General features: G+C 28.0%; 1 protein-coding gene across 1 annotated transcript in view; it reads right to left on the bottom strand.

The window, feature by feature from the left end:
* syn3 (synapsin III) overlaps positions 1 to 17,117 on the bottom strand; it is a 300,701-nt gene that overhangs the window by 12,940 nt on the left and 270,644 nt on the right. The window contains exons 8-10 of the mRNA XM_061983633.1: positions 16,973 to 17,115; positions 11,619 to 11,693; positions 11,385 to 11,487 (exon numbers count right to left, since the gene is read on the bottom strand). Of these exons, the coding sequence (XP_061839617.1) occupies positions 11,385 to 11,487; positions 11,619 to 11,693; positions 16,973 to 17,115 (321 nt within the window). The remainder of the gene's footprint in view (positions 1 to 11,384; positions 11,488 to 11,618; positions 11,694 to 16,972; positions 17,116 to 17,117) is intronic.

Below are 17,117 nucleotides of genomic sequence, written 5' to 3'. Positions count from 1 at the left end.
ATGAATCTAAATATTAAACATACATGTTGAGTATAAATGTTACATCTAAATGTTAAAAATGAAACTAAATATTACATTTTAAGTCTAAATCTAAATGTTAAATATGAATCTAAATATTAACTGTTAAATCGAAATGTTAGTTAGAAATCTGAAATATTAGATGTTAAATCTAAATCTCAATGTAAAATATGAATCTAAATATTAAATATAAATGTATCTGAGTAAAAATATTACATCGAAATGTTGAATATGAAACTAAATATTAAATGTTAGATATGACACTAAAAATTACATGTTAAATCTAAATCTAAATGTTTAAATATGAATCTAAATATTAAATGTTAAATTTGAATCCAAATATAAATATAAATGTATCTGAGTATAAATATTACATCTAAATGATAAAAATGAGAGTAAATATTACATGTTAAGTCTGAATCTAAATGTTACATATGAATCTAAATATTAACTGTTAAATCTAAATCTAAATGTTTAAATATGAAACTAAATATTAAATCTAAATCGAAATGTTAAAATATGAATCTAAATATTAAATGTTAAATCTGAATCTAAATGTTAATATATGAATCTAAATATTAAATGTTAAATTTGAATCTAAATATTAAATATAAATGTATCTGAGTATAAATATTAAATCTAAATGTTAAATATGAAACTAAATATTACATGTTAAATCTAAATATTAAACATAAATGTTGAGTATAAATGTTACATTTAAATGTTAAAAATGAAATTACATATTACATGTTGAGTCTAAATCTAAATGTTAAATATGAATCTAAATATTAACTGTTAAATCGAAATGTTAGTTAGAAATCTGAATATTAAATGTTAAATCTAAATCTCAATGTAAAATATGAATCTAAATATTAAATATAAATGTATCTGAGTAAAAATATTACATCGAAATGTTGAATATGAAACTAAATATTAAATGTTAGATATGACACTAAAAATTACTTGTTAAATCTAAATCTAAATGTTAAATATAAATGTTGTATCTGAGTATAAATATTACATCTAAATGATAAAAATGAGAGTAAATATTACATGTTAAGTCTGAATCTAAATGTTAAACATGAATCTAAATATTAACTGTTAAATATAAATCTAAATGTTTAAATATGAAACTAAATATTAAATCAAAATCGAAATGTTAAAATATGAATCTAAATATTAAATGTTAAATCTGAATCTAAATGTTAATATATGAATCTAAATATTAAATGTTAAATTTGAATCTAAATATTAAATATAAATGTATCTGAGTATAAATATTAAATCTAAATGTTAAATATGAAACTAAATATTACATGTTAAATCGAAATGTTAAATCTGAATCTAAATATTAAACATAAATGTTGAGTATAAATGTTACATCTAAATGTTAAAAATGAAACTAAATATTACATTTTAAGTCTAAATCTAAATGTTAAATATGAATCTAAATATTAACTGTTAAATCGAAATGTTAGTTAGAAATCTGAATATTAAATGTTAAATCTAAATCTCAATGTAAAATATGAATCTAAATATTAAATATAAATGCATCTGAGTAAAAATATTACATCGAAATGTTGAATATGAAACTAAATATTAAATGTTAGATATGACACTAAAAATTAAATGTTAAATCTAAATCTAAATGTTAAATATAAATGTTGTATCTGAGCATAAATATTACATCTAAATGATAAAAATGAGAGTAAATATTACATGTTAAGTCTGAATCTAAATGTTAAATATGAATCTAAATATTAACTGTTAAATCTAAATCTAAATGTTTAAATATGAAACTAAATATTAAATCAAAATCGAAATGTTAAAATATTCATCTAAATATTAAATGTTAAATCTGAATCTAAATGTTAATATATGAATCTAAATATTAAATGTTAAATTTGAATCTAAATATTAAATATAAATTTATCTGAGTATAAATATTAAATCTAAATGTTAAATATGAAACTAAATATTACATGTTAAATCTAAATATTAAACATAAATGTTGAGTATAAATGTTACATCTAAATGTTAAAAATGAAACTAAATATTACATTTTAAGTCTAAATATAAATGTTAAATATGAATCTAAATATTAACTGTTAAATCGGAATGTTAGTTAGAAATCTGAATATTAAATGTTAAATCTAAATCTCAATGTAAAATATGAATCTAAATATTAAATATAAATGCATCTGAGTAAAAATATTACATCGAAATGTTGAATATGAAACTAAATATTAAATGTTAGATATGACACTAAAAATTACATGTTAAATCTAAATCTAAATGTTAAATATAAATGTTGTATCTGAGTATAAATATTACATCTAAATGATACAAATGAGAGTAAATATTACATGTTAAGTCTAAATCTAAATGTTAAATATGAATCTAAATATTAACTGTTAAATCTAAATCTAAATGTTTAAATATGAAACTAAATATTAAATCAAAATCGAAATGTTAAAATATTCATCTAAATATTAAATGTTAAATCTGAATCTAAATGTTAATATATGAATCTAAATATTAAATGTTAAATTTGAATCTAAATATTAAATATAAATGTATCTGAGTATAAATATTAAATCTAAATGTTAAATATGAAACTAAATATTACATGTTAAATCTAAATATTAAACATAAATGTTGAGTATAAATGTTACATCTAAATGTTAAAAATGAAACTAAATATTACATTTTAAGTCTAAATATAAATGTTAAATATGAATCTAAATATTAACTGTTAAATCGAAATGTTAGTTAGAAATCTGAATATTAAATGTTAAATCTAAATCTCAATGTAAAATATGAATCTAAATATTAAATATAAATGCATCTGAGTAAAAATATTACATCGAAATGTTGAATATGAAACTAAATATTAAATGTTAGATATGACACTAAAAATTACATGTTAAATCTAAATCTAAATGTTAAATATAAATGTTGTATCTGAGTATAAATATTACATCTAAATGATACAAATGAGAGTAAATATTACATGTTAAGTCTGAATCTAAATGTTAAATATGAATCTAAATATTAACTGTTAAATCTAAATGTTTAAATATGAAACTAAATATTAAATCTAAATCGAAATGTTAAAATATGAATCTAAATATTAAATGTTAAATCTGAATCTAAATGTTAATATATGAATCTAAATATTAAATGTTAAATTTGAATCTAAATATTAAATATAAATGTATCTGAGTATAAATATTAAATCTAAATGTTAAATATGAAACTAAATATTACATGTTAAATCTAAATATTAAACATAAATGTTGAGTATAAATGTTACATCTAAATGTTAAAAATGAAACTAAATATTACATTTTAAGTCTAAATCTAAATGTTAAATATGAATCTAAATATTAACTGTTAAATCGAAATGTTAGTTAGAAATCTGAATATTAAATGTTAAATCTAAATCTCAATGTAAAATATGAATCTAAATATTAAATATAAATGTATCTGAGTAAAAATATTACATCGAAATGTTGAATATGAAACTAAATATTAAATGTTAGATATGACACTAAAAATTAAATGTTAAATCTAAATCTAAATGTTTAAATATGAATCTAAATATTAAACATACATGTTGAGTATAAATGTTACATCTAAATGTTAAAAATCAAACTAAATATTACATTTTAAGTCTAAATCTAAATGTTAAATATGAATCTAAATATTAACTGTTAAATCGAAATGTTAGTTAGAAATCTGAATATTAAATGTAAAATCTAAATCTCAATGTAAAATATGAATCTAAATATTAAATATAAATGCATCTGAGTAAAAATATTACATCGAAATGTTGAATATGAAACTAAATATTAAATGTTAGATATGACACTAAAAATTAAATGTTAAATCTAAATCTAAATGTTAAATATAAATGTTGTATCTGAGTTTAAATATTACATCTAAATGATACAAATGAGAGTAAATATTACATGTTAAGTCTGAATCTAAATGTTAAATATGAATCTAAATATTAACTGTTAAATCTAAATCTAAATGTTTAAATATGAAACTAAATATTAAATCTAAATCGAAATGTTAAAATATTAATCTAAATATTAAATGTTAAATCTGAATCTAAATGTTAAAATATGAATCTAAATATTAAATGTTAAATTTGAATCTAAATATTATAAATGTATCTGAGTATAAATATTAAATCTAAATGTTAAATATGAAACTAAATATTACATGTTAAATCGAAATGTTAAATCTGAATCTAAATATTAAACATAAATGTTGAGTATAAATGTTACATTTAAATGTTAAAAATGAAATTACATATTACATGTTAAGTCTAAATCTAAATGTTAAATATGAATCTAAATATTAACTGTTAAATCGAAATGTTAGTTAGAAATCTGAATATTAAATGTTGAATCTAAATCTCAATGTTAAATAAGAATCTAAATATTAAATATAAATGTATCTTAGTAAAAATATTACATCGAAATGTTGAATATGAAACTAAATATTAAATGTTAGATATGACACTAAAAATTAAATGTTTAATCTAAATCTAAATGTTAAATATAAATGTTGTATCTGAGTATAAATATTACATCTAAATGATAAAAATGAGAGTAAATATTACATGTTAAGTCTGAATCTAAATGTTAAATATGAATCTAAATATTAACTGTTAAATCTAAATCTAAATGTTTAAATATGAAACTAAATATTAAATCTAAATCGAAATGTTAAAATATTAATCTAAATATTAAATGTTAAATCTGAATCTAAATGTTAATATATGAATCTAAATATTAAATGTTAAATTTGAATCTAAATATTAAATATAAATGTATCTGAGTATAAATATTAAATCTAAATGTTAAATATGAAACTAAATATTACATGTTAAATCTAAATATTAAACATAAACGTTGAGTATAAATGTTACATCTAAATGTTAAAAATGAAACTAAATATTACATTTTAAGTCTAAATCTAAATGTTAAATATGAATCTAAATATTAACTGTTAAATCGAAATGTTAGTTAGAAATCTGAATATTAAATGTTAAATCTAAATCTCAATGTAAAATATGAATCTAAATATTAAATATAAATGTATCTGAGTAAAAATATTACATCGAAATGTTGAATATGAAACTAAATATTAAATGTTAGATATGACACTAAATATTAAATGTTAAATCTAAATCTAAATGTTAAATATGAATCTAAATATTAACTGTTAAATCGAAATGTTAGCTAGAAATCTGAATATTAAATGTTAAATCTAAATCTCAATGTAACATATGAATCTAAATATTAAATGTAAATGTATCTGAGTAAAAATATTACATCGAAATGTTGAATATGAAACTAAATATTAAATGTTAGATATGACACAAAAAATTAAATGTTAAATCTAAATTTAAATGTTTAAATATGAATCTAAATATTAAATGTTAAATTTGAATCCAAATATAAATATAAATGTATCTGAGTATACATATTACATTTAAATGTTAAATATGAAACTAAATATTACATGTTAAATCTAAATCTAAATGTTAAATATGAATCCTAAATATTTTTTTTATGTCAAATCTAAATGTAAATGTTAAATATGAATCTAAATATTAACTGTTAAAAGGAAATGTTAGTTAGAAATCTGAATACCGGAAATGTGAGAAAAATGAGCTAAATATTTACAATATGTGAAGAAAATCAGCTAAATGTTAGAACATTGAGTTATGTTTAACATTTATATTAATATTCAACATTAAGATTTTACATTTAAATGTTATATTTAGATATTTAACATTTAGATTGTACATTTATATCTTTATTTAACATTGACATTCAACATTTATTTTTAGATGTAATATTTATATTTAGATTAAACATTTACATGTAATATTCAGATTTAACATTTGTACTTAGATTTGACATTTAGATTAATATTTAATATTAAGATTTAACATTTATATTTAGATTTAATATTTCGATACATACCGGTAGTAACATTTAAAATTCAGATCCACCATTTAAATTCTACCTGAAATGTGAGAAAAATGAGCTAAATATTTACAATATGTGAAGAAAACCAGCTAAATGTTAGAACATTGAGTTATGTTTAACATTTATATTAATATTCAACAATAATATTTTACATTTAAATGTAATATTTAGATATTTAATATTTAGATTTCACATTTAAATGTAATATTTAGAAATGTAACATTTAGATTTTACATTTAAATGTAATATTTAGATATTTAACATTTAGATTTCACATTTAAATGTAATATTTATATATGTAACATTTAGATTTTACATTTAAATGTAATATTTAGATATTTAACATTTAGATTTAACATTTATATCTATATTTAACATTGCGATTCAACATTTATTTTTAGATTTAATATTTATATTTAGATTAAACATTTAAATGTAATACTTAGATTGAACATTTAGATTCATATTTAATATTAAGATTTAGCATTTATATTTCGATTTAATATTTAGATTCATATTAAGATTTAAAATTCTCATTTAAATTCTACCTGAAATGTGAGAAAAATGAGCTAAATATTTACAATATGTGAAGAAAACCAGCTAAATGTTAGAACATTGAGTTATGTTTCACATTTATATTAATATTCAACATTAAGATTTTACATTTGAATGTAATATTTAGATATTTAACATTTAGATTTCACATTTAAATGTAATATTTATATATGTAACATTTAGATTTTACATTTAAATGTAATATTTAGATATTTAACATTTAGATTTTACATTTATATCTATATTTAACATTGACATTCAACATTTATTTTTAGATTTAATATTTAGATTTAGATTAAACATTTAAATGTAATACTTAGATTTAACATTTAGATTCATATTTAATATTAAGATTTAGCATTTAGATTCATATTTAATATTAAGATTTAGCATTTAGATTCATATTTAATATTAAGATTTAGCATTTATATTTCGATTTAATATTTAGATTCATATTAAGATTTAAAATTCAGATATACCATTTAAATTCTACCTGAAATGAGAGAAAAATGAGCTAAATATTTACAATATATTTAAACGTATTCACTTTCTGACAGTAAAAGAATTATTGCAAGTCAACATACAGAAATAACTCCATTAGTAATCCTGCAGAAGCTCTTTTTGATCCTTGTTTGCTCCTGTAAGCGGGATTTGGGTGTGGCGTGTTGGTCGCTTGAGTCATGACCACACGGGACCAGAGCAGAGGCCCCGGGGCCCCGCCACTTCAAAAGGGGACCCACCCTGCTGATTTATTGGAAGAACTCTGCAGCACTCGGGTGTTGTTGTGCAGGCAGGCATGGACGCAATTAGCCACAAACAATTAACTGGGGAAAAAAACTGGTCGACTTTATTCTCTGATATTATTTACTTTGGTAACACTTTAGCATGGGGAACATATTCACCATGAATTAGTTGCTTATTAAAGTAACAAAGACTTCATTTAGAGTTATTTGGACACTAGGGGAAATATAAGGGTTAGGGTTAGGGTTACTAATAAGCAATCATTCTGATTGAATAAGGATAAAAGCAAGAATTGTTCCAAATGAAGCCTGCAGGGAGAAGTGTCATGGTGGAAGTCTTGGCCAGAAACAAAAAGCAGTTTTCCCCGCCTGTGATGGACGGAAGGATGTAGCCTAATTAAATCCCACCCCGCTGACTGATAAAGAAAGGTCCAACATTTCTCAGTCCAGCTCCAAGACGTCTCAGGGGAGTCGCTGGATATTTCCCAAAATAGCTGAGCCTTAATACAAAGAGGGCGGGGCTAAGGGCTGCGGTTTAGACAGTGAGAAGTGTGATGTCATGCTGTCACGCCCAAATATGGGCATGTCTTAACCTCGTAAGGACGTCGGCGGCTGTTGTCAAAACAATGACGGCAGAGATAAGATGTCTGCCTCTGCTCTCCAGAGGACCATCCTCCCTCACATTTCCTCACTAAAGACTTTTATTTTATAATTTTGACACTTCCTGTCCTGCTAGCGTCCAATACAAACAGCTGCATAAATATTGTACAATATTTTATAAAAATGCAAAACCATTAAAAAAAAAAGTATGGTTTTCATTAAAGAAGAAGTCCTAAACATCACCAAAAATGTAGAAAATACCACTAAAAGAATAATATAAGAAAACAACATGGCAGCATCTCTTTTCCCTGGTACTTGCTCACTCGCCAGAATTTTACCTTGAAATGCAATTACCTTGATTATTTTTGCTCAGTCGCCAGAATTTTACCTCAAAATTTTATTATTTTTGATTATTTTTGCTCAGTCGCCAGAAATTTACCGTGACATTTTATTATTTGTATTATTTTTGCTTAGTCGCCATAAATTTACCTTGAAATTGTATTATTTTGATTATTTTTGCTTAGTCGCCAGAGTTTTACCTTGAAATGTAATTATTTTAATTGTTTCTGCTCAGTCGCCAGAATTTTACCTTGAAATCGTATTATTTTTGCTCAGTCGCCAGAATTCTACCTTGAAATTGTATTATTTTGATTATTTTTGCTCAGTCGCCAGAGTTTTACCTTAAATGTAAATATTTTTGCTCAGTTGCCAGAATTTTACCTTAATATCGTATTATTTTTTATTATTTTTGCTCAGTCGCCAGAGTTTTACCTTAAATGTAATTATTTTAATTGTTTCTGCTCAGTCGCCAGAATTTTACCTTGAAATCGTATTATTTTTGATTATTTTTGCTCAGTCGCCAGAATTTTACCTTGAAATTGTATTATTTTGATTATTTCTGCTTAGTCGCCAGAGTTTTACCTTAAATGTAAATATTTTAATTGTTTCTGCTCAGTCGCCAGAATTTTACCTTGAAATCGTATTATTTTTGATTATTTTTGCTTAGTCGCCAGAGTTTTACCTTAAATGTAAATATTTAAATTATTTTTGCTCAGTTGCCAGAATCTTACCTTGACATGTAATTATTTTTAATCAGTCGCCAGAAATTTACCTTGAAATTGTATTATGTTGATTACTTTTGCTTAGTCGCCAGAATTTTACTTTGAAATTGTATTATTTTTATTATTTTTGCTCAGTCGCCAGAATTTCACCTTGAAATTGTATTATTTTTGCTTATTTTTGCTCAGTCGCCAGAATTATACCTTAAAATTGTATTATTGTTGATTATTTTTGCTCGGTCGTCAGAATTTTACTTTGAAAAGTAATCATTTTTGCTGAGTCACCAGAATTTTACCTTGACATTTTTTTAAAATTATTTTTAGCTCAGTCACCAGAAATTTACCTTGACATTTTATTATTTTTGCTTAGTTGCCAAAATTTTACCTCAAAATTTTATTATTTTTGCTCAGTCGCCAGAATTTCACCTTGAAATGTAATTATTTTGATTATTTTTGCTTAGTCGCCAGAATTTTACATTGAAAAGTAACTATTTTTACTCAATCGGCATAATTTTACCTTGAAACTAAATAATTTGTATTATTTTTGTATTTATTTAAAAAAAAAAAAAAAAAATTTAGGGCATCCATCCATCCATCCATTTTCTACCGCTTGTCCCTTCATATTTCTGGAAATGGAAAAACAGTTCCATCGTATTTTTTTTCACAGTAAAATTTTGGCGACTGAACTACCGTTTTTTTTTTACTGTTAAATCTATGGTCATTTTTACAATGTACAATCTGATGGATAATAATATCTGTGGGTATAAAAATGCAAAAGGATACAAATCTATGGTTTGCATAAAAAATGAAGTCATGTACATCAGCAAATATGTAGAAAATAGCAGCAAGAAAAATAAAATGAGTAATCCGCTGTTTTCCCTGAAACTGTCAAACTATTCATATACAGCATCTGACGAGGACTTTTTCAACATACTTTTTGGTAAAAATCAACAACTCAGTCACCAGAATTTTACCCTGAAATGTTATTATTTTTAATATGTCGGGCCGTATAAAATGATGTATCCAATCATATAAATTGATGTATCGGACTATATAAAATGATGTATCGGACTATATAAAATGATGTATCGGACTATATAAAATGAGATTTAAATTTGAACTCTTGCCCTTTAAATGAAATATATTACAACATGCCTAGACCACCATGATCTATCATACTGTGTCAGAGACTATGAAGACCACCATGATCTATCCTACTCTGTTAGAGACTATGAAGACCACCATGATCTAGCCTACTGTGTTAGAGACTATGAAGACCACCATGATCTATCCTACTCTGTTAGAGACTATGAATACCACTATGATCTAACCTACTCTGTTAGAGACTATGACGACCACCATGATCTATCCTACTCTTTTAGAGACTATGAAGACCACCATGATCTATCCTACTCTGTTATAGACTATGAAGACCACCATGATCTATCCTACTCTGTTAGAGACTATGAAGACCACCATAATCTATCCTACTCTGTTAGAGACTATGAAGACCACTATGATCTAACCTACTCTGTTAGAGACTATGACGACCACCATGATCTATCCTACTCTTTTAGAGACTATGAAGACCACCATGATCTATCCTACTCTGTTATAGACTATGAAGACCACCATGATCTATCCTACTCTGTTAGAGACTATGAAGACCACCATAATCTATCCTACTCTGTTAGAGACTATGAAGACCACTATGATCTAACCTACTCTGTTAGAGACTATGAAGACCACCATGAACCATGATCTATCCTACTCTGTTAGAGACTATGAACGGTCCTGGGCCACCATGATCTATCCTACTGTGTTAGAGACTATGAAGACCACCATGATCTATCCTACTCTGTTAGAGACTATGAAGACCACCATGATCTATCCTACTCTGTTAGAGACTATGAAGACCACCATGATCTATCCTACTCTGTTAGAGACTATGAAGACCACTATGATCTATCCTACTCTGTTAGAGACTATGAAGACCACTATGATCTATCCTACTCTGTTAGAGACTATGAAGACCACCATGATCTAGCCTACTCTTTTAGAGACTATGAAGACCACCATGATCTATCCTACTCTGTTAGAGACTATGAAGACCACCATGATCTATCCTACTGTGTTAGAGACTATGAAGACCACCATGATCTATCCTACTCTGTTAGAGACTATGAAGTCTATATATCAGACACTCTTTGTTGACATATCTTCCCAGTGTTGGCCCCAGATTCCTTCAAGGTTTTGACACAAGTGTTTGCACTTTAACTTCCATAAACACTCTCTACAAGTCATCTAAGTACATAAACACTCTCTCCAAGTCATCTAAGTACATAAACAACCATTCCAAGTCATCTAAGTCCACCGTGTCACGCCGACTGCAAACTGACCTCGATGATGTAGTCCTTGCCATCTTTCCCGTGCACGGCCTTCACTGCACACACGTCCAGACCACCAAACATCTCGGCACAGGAGTCCACCCACACTCGGTATCTGGGACACACACACACACACACACACACACACACACACACACACACACAATATAACTGTGTTGTTTTGCAGTCACTCTCCAAATGAAGGTTGTCATTGTGATCAATCATCTTTTATGCTTTGAGGGTCACCTGTCAGTCATGGCGATCTGCTCCAACATGGCCGACCCCGTGTTGGCCTTCCAGTTCCCAGAAATTGAAGTCCGCCTTGAAGTCAAGGAGAAAAAACACCATTTAAAGGACGTTAAAGCGCCCCGTCTCGCTCATTTCAGTCCCCAAAACAACACCGGAACCCAGCTGGGCTCTATGGTCACTTTTTGACCCTCTGGGGCATCCATACTTTATTCAGAGTTAAGGACTAGAAATGTCCTCAGAAAGTTGGAAAAAATGCTTTTATTTGATTTTAACAGTTTTTGTTAACCATAGGGCGACTGAGCAAAAATGATTACATTACAAGGTATAATTCTGGGGACTGAGCAAACATAATAAAATACATTTCATTACAAGGTAGAATTCTGGCGACAGAGAAAAAATAATACAAATAATTATATTTCAAGGTTTAATTCTGGTGACTGAGCAAAAATAAAAAAAGTATTTACATTTCAAGGTATAATTCTGGCGACTGAGCAAAAATAATTACATTACAAGGTATAATTCTGGTAACTGAGCAAAAATAATAAAAGTATTTACATTACAAGGTATAATTCTGGGGACTAAGCAAACATAATAAAATACATTTCATTACAAGGTAGAATTCTGGCGACAGAGAAAAAATAATAAAAATAATTATATTTCAAGGTTTAATTCTGGTGACTGAGCAAAAATAAAAAAAGTATTTACATTTCAAGGTATAATTCTGGCGACTGAGCAAAAATAATTACATTACAAGGTATAATTCTGGGGACTGAGCAAACATAATAAAATACATTTCATTACAAGGTAGAATTCTGGCGACAGAGAAAAAATAATAAAAATAATTATATTTCAAGGTTTAATTCTGGTAACTGAGCAAAAATAATAAAAGTATTTACATTACAAGGTATAATTCTGGGGACTAAGCAAACATAATAAAATACATTTCATTACAAGGTAGAATTCTGGCGACAGAGAAAAAATAATAAAAATAATTATATTTCAAGGTAGAATTCTGGTAACTGAGCAAAAATAATAAAAGTAATTACATTTCAAGGTAAAATTCTGGTGACTGAGCAATTAATAAAAATCCCCCCGTCGTCATATCTTTCATAATGAGTGTGAACGATTAAAAAAAAAAAGAAGTGCAGTTCCCTTTTAAGAAACTTCTGCACTTTTTTTTTTTTTTTAATCGTTAACACTCATTATGAAAGATATGACGACGGGGGGATTTTTATTAATTGCTCAGTCACCAGAATTTTACCTTGTAATGTAATTACTTTTATTAATTTTGCTCAGTCACCAGAATTCTACCTTGAAATGTAATTATTTTTATTTATTTTTTTCTCTGTCGCCAGAATTCTACCTTGTAATGAAATGCATTTTATTATGTTTGCTCAGTCCCCAGAATTATACCTTGTAATGTAATTATTTTTGCTCAGTCGCCAGAATTTTACTTTGAAATGTAAGTGTCGTTATTATTTTTGGACGAAAAAAATGTGCTCAGGAAGTTGAAAAAAAGTTTTTTATTTGATTTGAACAGTTTTTCTTAACCATAGGGCCGGGGGCCCATTGATGGGCTAGCAGAAAATATCAGTTTCTCAGCTGTGATCCGTACGGGCCTAATAAAGGGTTAAAATAAACAATATCATTTATTTAGTTTCTTTTTTATGACTGAAGTTGATTGAGAGAATAGAGCAAAAAAAAAGAAAAAGAAAACAAATATGAATCCAAAACATTTTTTTTAACTTCCCGAGGACATTTTTTTGTCCAAAAATAATAACGACACTTACATTTCAGAGTAAAATTCTGGCGACTGCGCAAACATAATAAAAGTAATTACATTTCAAGGTAGAATTCTAGCGACTGAGCAAAAATAATAAAAATAATTACATTTCAAGGTAAAATTCTGGCGACTGAGCAAAAATAATTACATTACAAGGTATAATTCTGGCGACTGAGCAAACATAATAAAAATAATTATATTTCAAGGTAGAATTCTGGCGATTGAGCAAACATAATTAAAATAATTACACTTCAAGGTAAAATTCTGGCGCCTGAGCAAAAATAAGAAAAATAATTACATTTCAAGGTAAAATTCTGGTGACTGAGCAAACATAATACAAATAATTACATTTCAAGGTAGAGTTCTGGAGACTGAGCAAAAATAATAAAAGTAATTACATTTCAAGGTAAAATTCTGGCGACTGAGCAATTATTAAAAATCCCTCCGTCGTCATATCTTTCATAATGACTGTGAACGATTAAAAAAAAAACTTCTGCATTTTTTTTTTTAATCATATGAAAGATATGACGACGGAGGGATTTTTAATAATTGCTCAGTCAACATAATTATACCTTGTAATGTCATTATTTTTATTATGTTTGCTCAGTCGCCAGAATTATACCTTGAAATGTAATTATTTTTGCTCAGTCGCCAGAATTTTACTTTGAAATGTAAGTATGGTTATTATTTTTGGACAACATTTTTTTTCTCATGTTTTTGATTTGATTTGTTTTTGATTTGAACCGTTTTTCTTAACCATAGGGCCGGGGGCCCATTGATGGGCTAGCAGAAAATATCAGTTTCTCAGCTGTGATATGTACGGGCCTAATAAAAGGGTTAAAATAAACAATGTCATTTGTTTTTTTGGTTTTTTTTTATGACTGAAGTTGATTGAGAGAATTGAGAAAAAAAAAGGAAAAAAAATATGAATCCAAAACATTTTTTTTAACTTCCTGAGGACATTTTTTTGTCCAAAAACAATAACGATACTTATATTTTAAAGTAAAATTCTGGCGACTGAGCAAAAATAATTACATTACACAGTATAATTCTGGCGACTGAGCAAACATAAAAATAATTACATTTCAAGGTAAAATTCTGGCGACTGAGCAAAAATAATAAAAGTAATTACAATTCAGGGTAAAATTCTGGTGACTGAGCAATTTTTAAAAATTCCTCTGTCGTCATATCTTTCATAATGACTGTGAATGATATCAAAAAAGTGCAGTTCCCCTTTAAGAAACTTCTGCACTTTTTTTTTTAATCGTTCACACTCATTATACAAGGTGTGTGTGTGTGTGTGTGTGTGTGGGAGGGGTATATTGTAGCGTCCCAGAAGAGTTAGTGCTGCAAAGGGTTCTGGGTATTTGTTCTGTTGTATTTATGTTGAGTTACGGTGCGGATGTTCTCCCAAAATGTGTTTGTCATTCTTGTTTGGTGTGGATTCACAGTGTGGCGTATATTTCTAACAATGTTAAAGTTGCTTATACGGCCACCCTCAGTGTAAACTGTATCGCTGTTGATCAAGTATGCATTGCATTTACGTGTGTGTGTGTGCGTACAGGAGCCGCTCATGTCTTGTGACTGGGCGGGCACGTTGTTAGAAGGGATGAAAAGCGGACGTGACGTCAGCTCGTAGAGGACGTTAAACGCCCCAAGACTGTGGACTACGAGATATAATGACTGATAAACACCTCCGTTCGATAATGAAGGTTGCCTCAGCTCAAAGCCTGAGCCCCGACATTAATGAACTAGCATGCAAGAAAAGATGGCAGGTATCTGGCTTGGGCACATCAGATTAGATCAGTGTGTTGCAAACTGAGCAGTTTAAAGTCCTGAATGGTTGGTTTATTCATTATTTTATTTTCTCATTTATTAGCCTGTGGAAAAAGCTAATGTTGATATTTACCTCAGAAGGCTGCAAATAGAAAAGAGGCATTCAATTTTCATTTAAATTGTATTTGATATGCCATTGATATTTTTTAATTATTATTATTAGGGCCCGCATTGCAAAAGGACTCCCGAAGGGAGTCCTTATGCAATGGGACCTATTGTTTTTCTAAGGTTTTATTATTATTATTATACCGGCCGCCTCTTTGAGCTGCAATTTGACCCACTTAACATGCTTCAAAACTCACCATATTTGACGCACACGTCAGGACCTGCGAAAATTGCCTTTTCATAAAAAAACCAAACCCCAAAAATAAAAATTGCGCTCTAGCGCCCCCTAGGGAAAAAAAACCTAGACTGCCTGTAACTCCCACTAGGAAGGTCGGAGAGACCTCTATGTAGGTCTGACTTACACCTACCTTTCATAATTGTACATTCTCGGGCTAAAATCAACAGGAAGTTGGCAATTCCCCCTTCAAGACAAAAAAGTACTAAAAACAGACACTTTTGCCTCTTTGAGCTGTAATTTGACCCCCTTAACATGCTTCAAAACTCACCAAACTGAACGCACACATCAGGACTGGCAAAAAGTGTAATCTAATAAAAAAACCTAACCCCAAATCTCAAAATTGTGCTCTAGCGCAATTTTTTAATAAAACGCACAAAAAACTGCTCCTCGGATGAAAAAACTGACAAAACTGCCTGTAACTCCCACTGGGAAGGTCGGAGAGACATGAAACAAAAACCTCTATGTAGGTCTCACTTGGACCTACATTTCATAAATTGACAACCCCCAGCAAAAATCAACAGGAAGTTTGCTATTCCCCCTTCAAAACAAATTTTTTGTAAAAACCGGTCACCTTCCTTCAAAAACTATCTCCTCTGAGCGCGTTTGTCGTTTCTGCTTCAAACTAACACAGGAGAGAGATTAAACCCTTGTGTATAAAATAACAGAACAGTTTTTTAATACCTGCTCCGGTTTTGATTTTATGACCCTTCAAAGACCCGCTGCGCTGCTGTTTTTTTAAGATGGCTGCTTAAAAGCAGGAAGCACCAACGTGCCCACACAATGCAGACAAGGTAGGTACACTAGACAAAAGTCTTGGGACACTTCAGACTAAAAGTAGACAAAAGTATTGGGACACTTATGACTATCACTGGACAAAAGTATTGGGACATTTAGGACTAGCACCTGCCAAATACGCGGGCCCGACCAACGCTGCTTGCAGCTTTAATTATTATTTGAAACTGGATTTTGCATGTCACTATAAAGTTATATAAGCCTTGCTTGTTCAATATTCAATGCAAAACTTGTTTGGGTCCCTATTAAAAGGTTAATTTGTTCAACCTTGGCCCGCGGCTTTGTTCAGTTTTACATTTTGGCCCACTTTATATTTGAGTTTGACACCCCTGATTTAAAGGGAAAGGCCGAAAATAAAATAATTCATAAAATACTCCGTCGATCTCAAATTGTGTATGTGGAAAATCGTCATTTTTCTTCTATGACCACGCCTACTTTTTTTGTATAAAAGTTGAATCTAAATCAAAATATGAAACATAAAAGTTGAATCTAAATATAAATGTTGAATCTGAATATATTTGTTAAATACACATTTAAATGCAAAATAAATAGAAAAAAGCAAACGTGTGTCCCTTGCTCCCTTCCTGGGGTTCTTACATGTAGGCCTTGTAGTTGCTGCCGATCTTCTGGATGCGGATGTCGTACTTGGACTGGACGTAGGGCTCGGCCGTGGCGTAGGTGCCGGCCAGCGCCACCACGCTGGTGATGTCCTGGAAGTCCTGCTGATTTTCAACTTTGATCT

This window comes from Nerophis lumbriciformis, linkage group LG25 (genome assembly GCF_033978685.3).
Source record: "Nerophis lumbriciformis linkage group LG25, RoL_Nlum_v2.1, whole genome shotgun sequence".
In the NCBI taxonomy this organism is placed as follows: domain Eukaryota; kingdom Metazoa; phylum Chordata; class Actinopteri; order Syngnathiformes; family Syngnathidae; genus Nerophis; species Nerophis lumbriciformis.
This window is presented reverse-complemented; position numbering and strand designations above follow the sequence as displayed.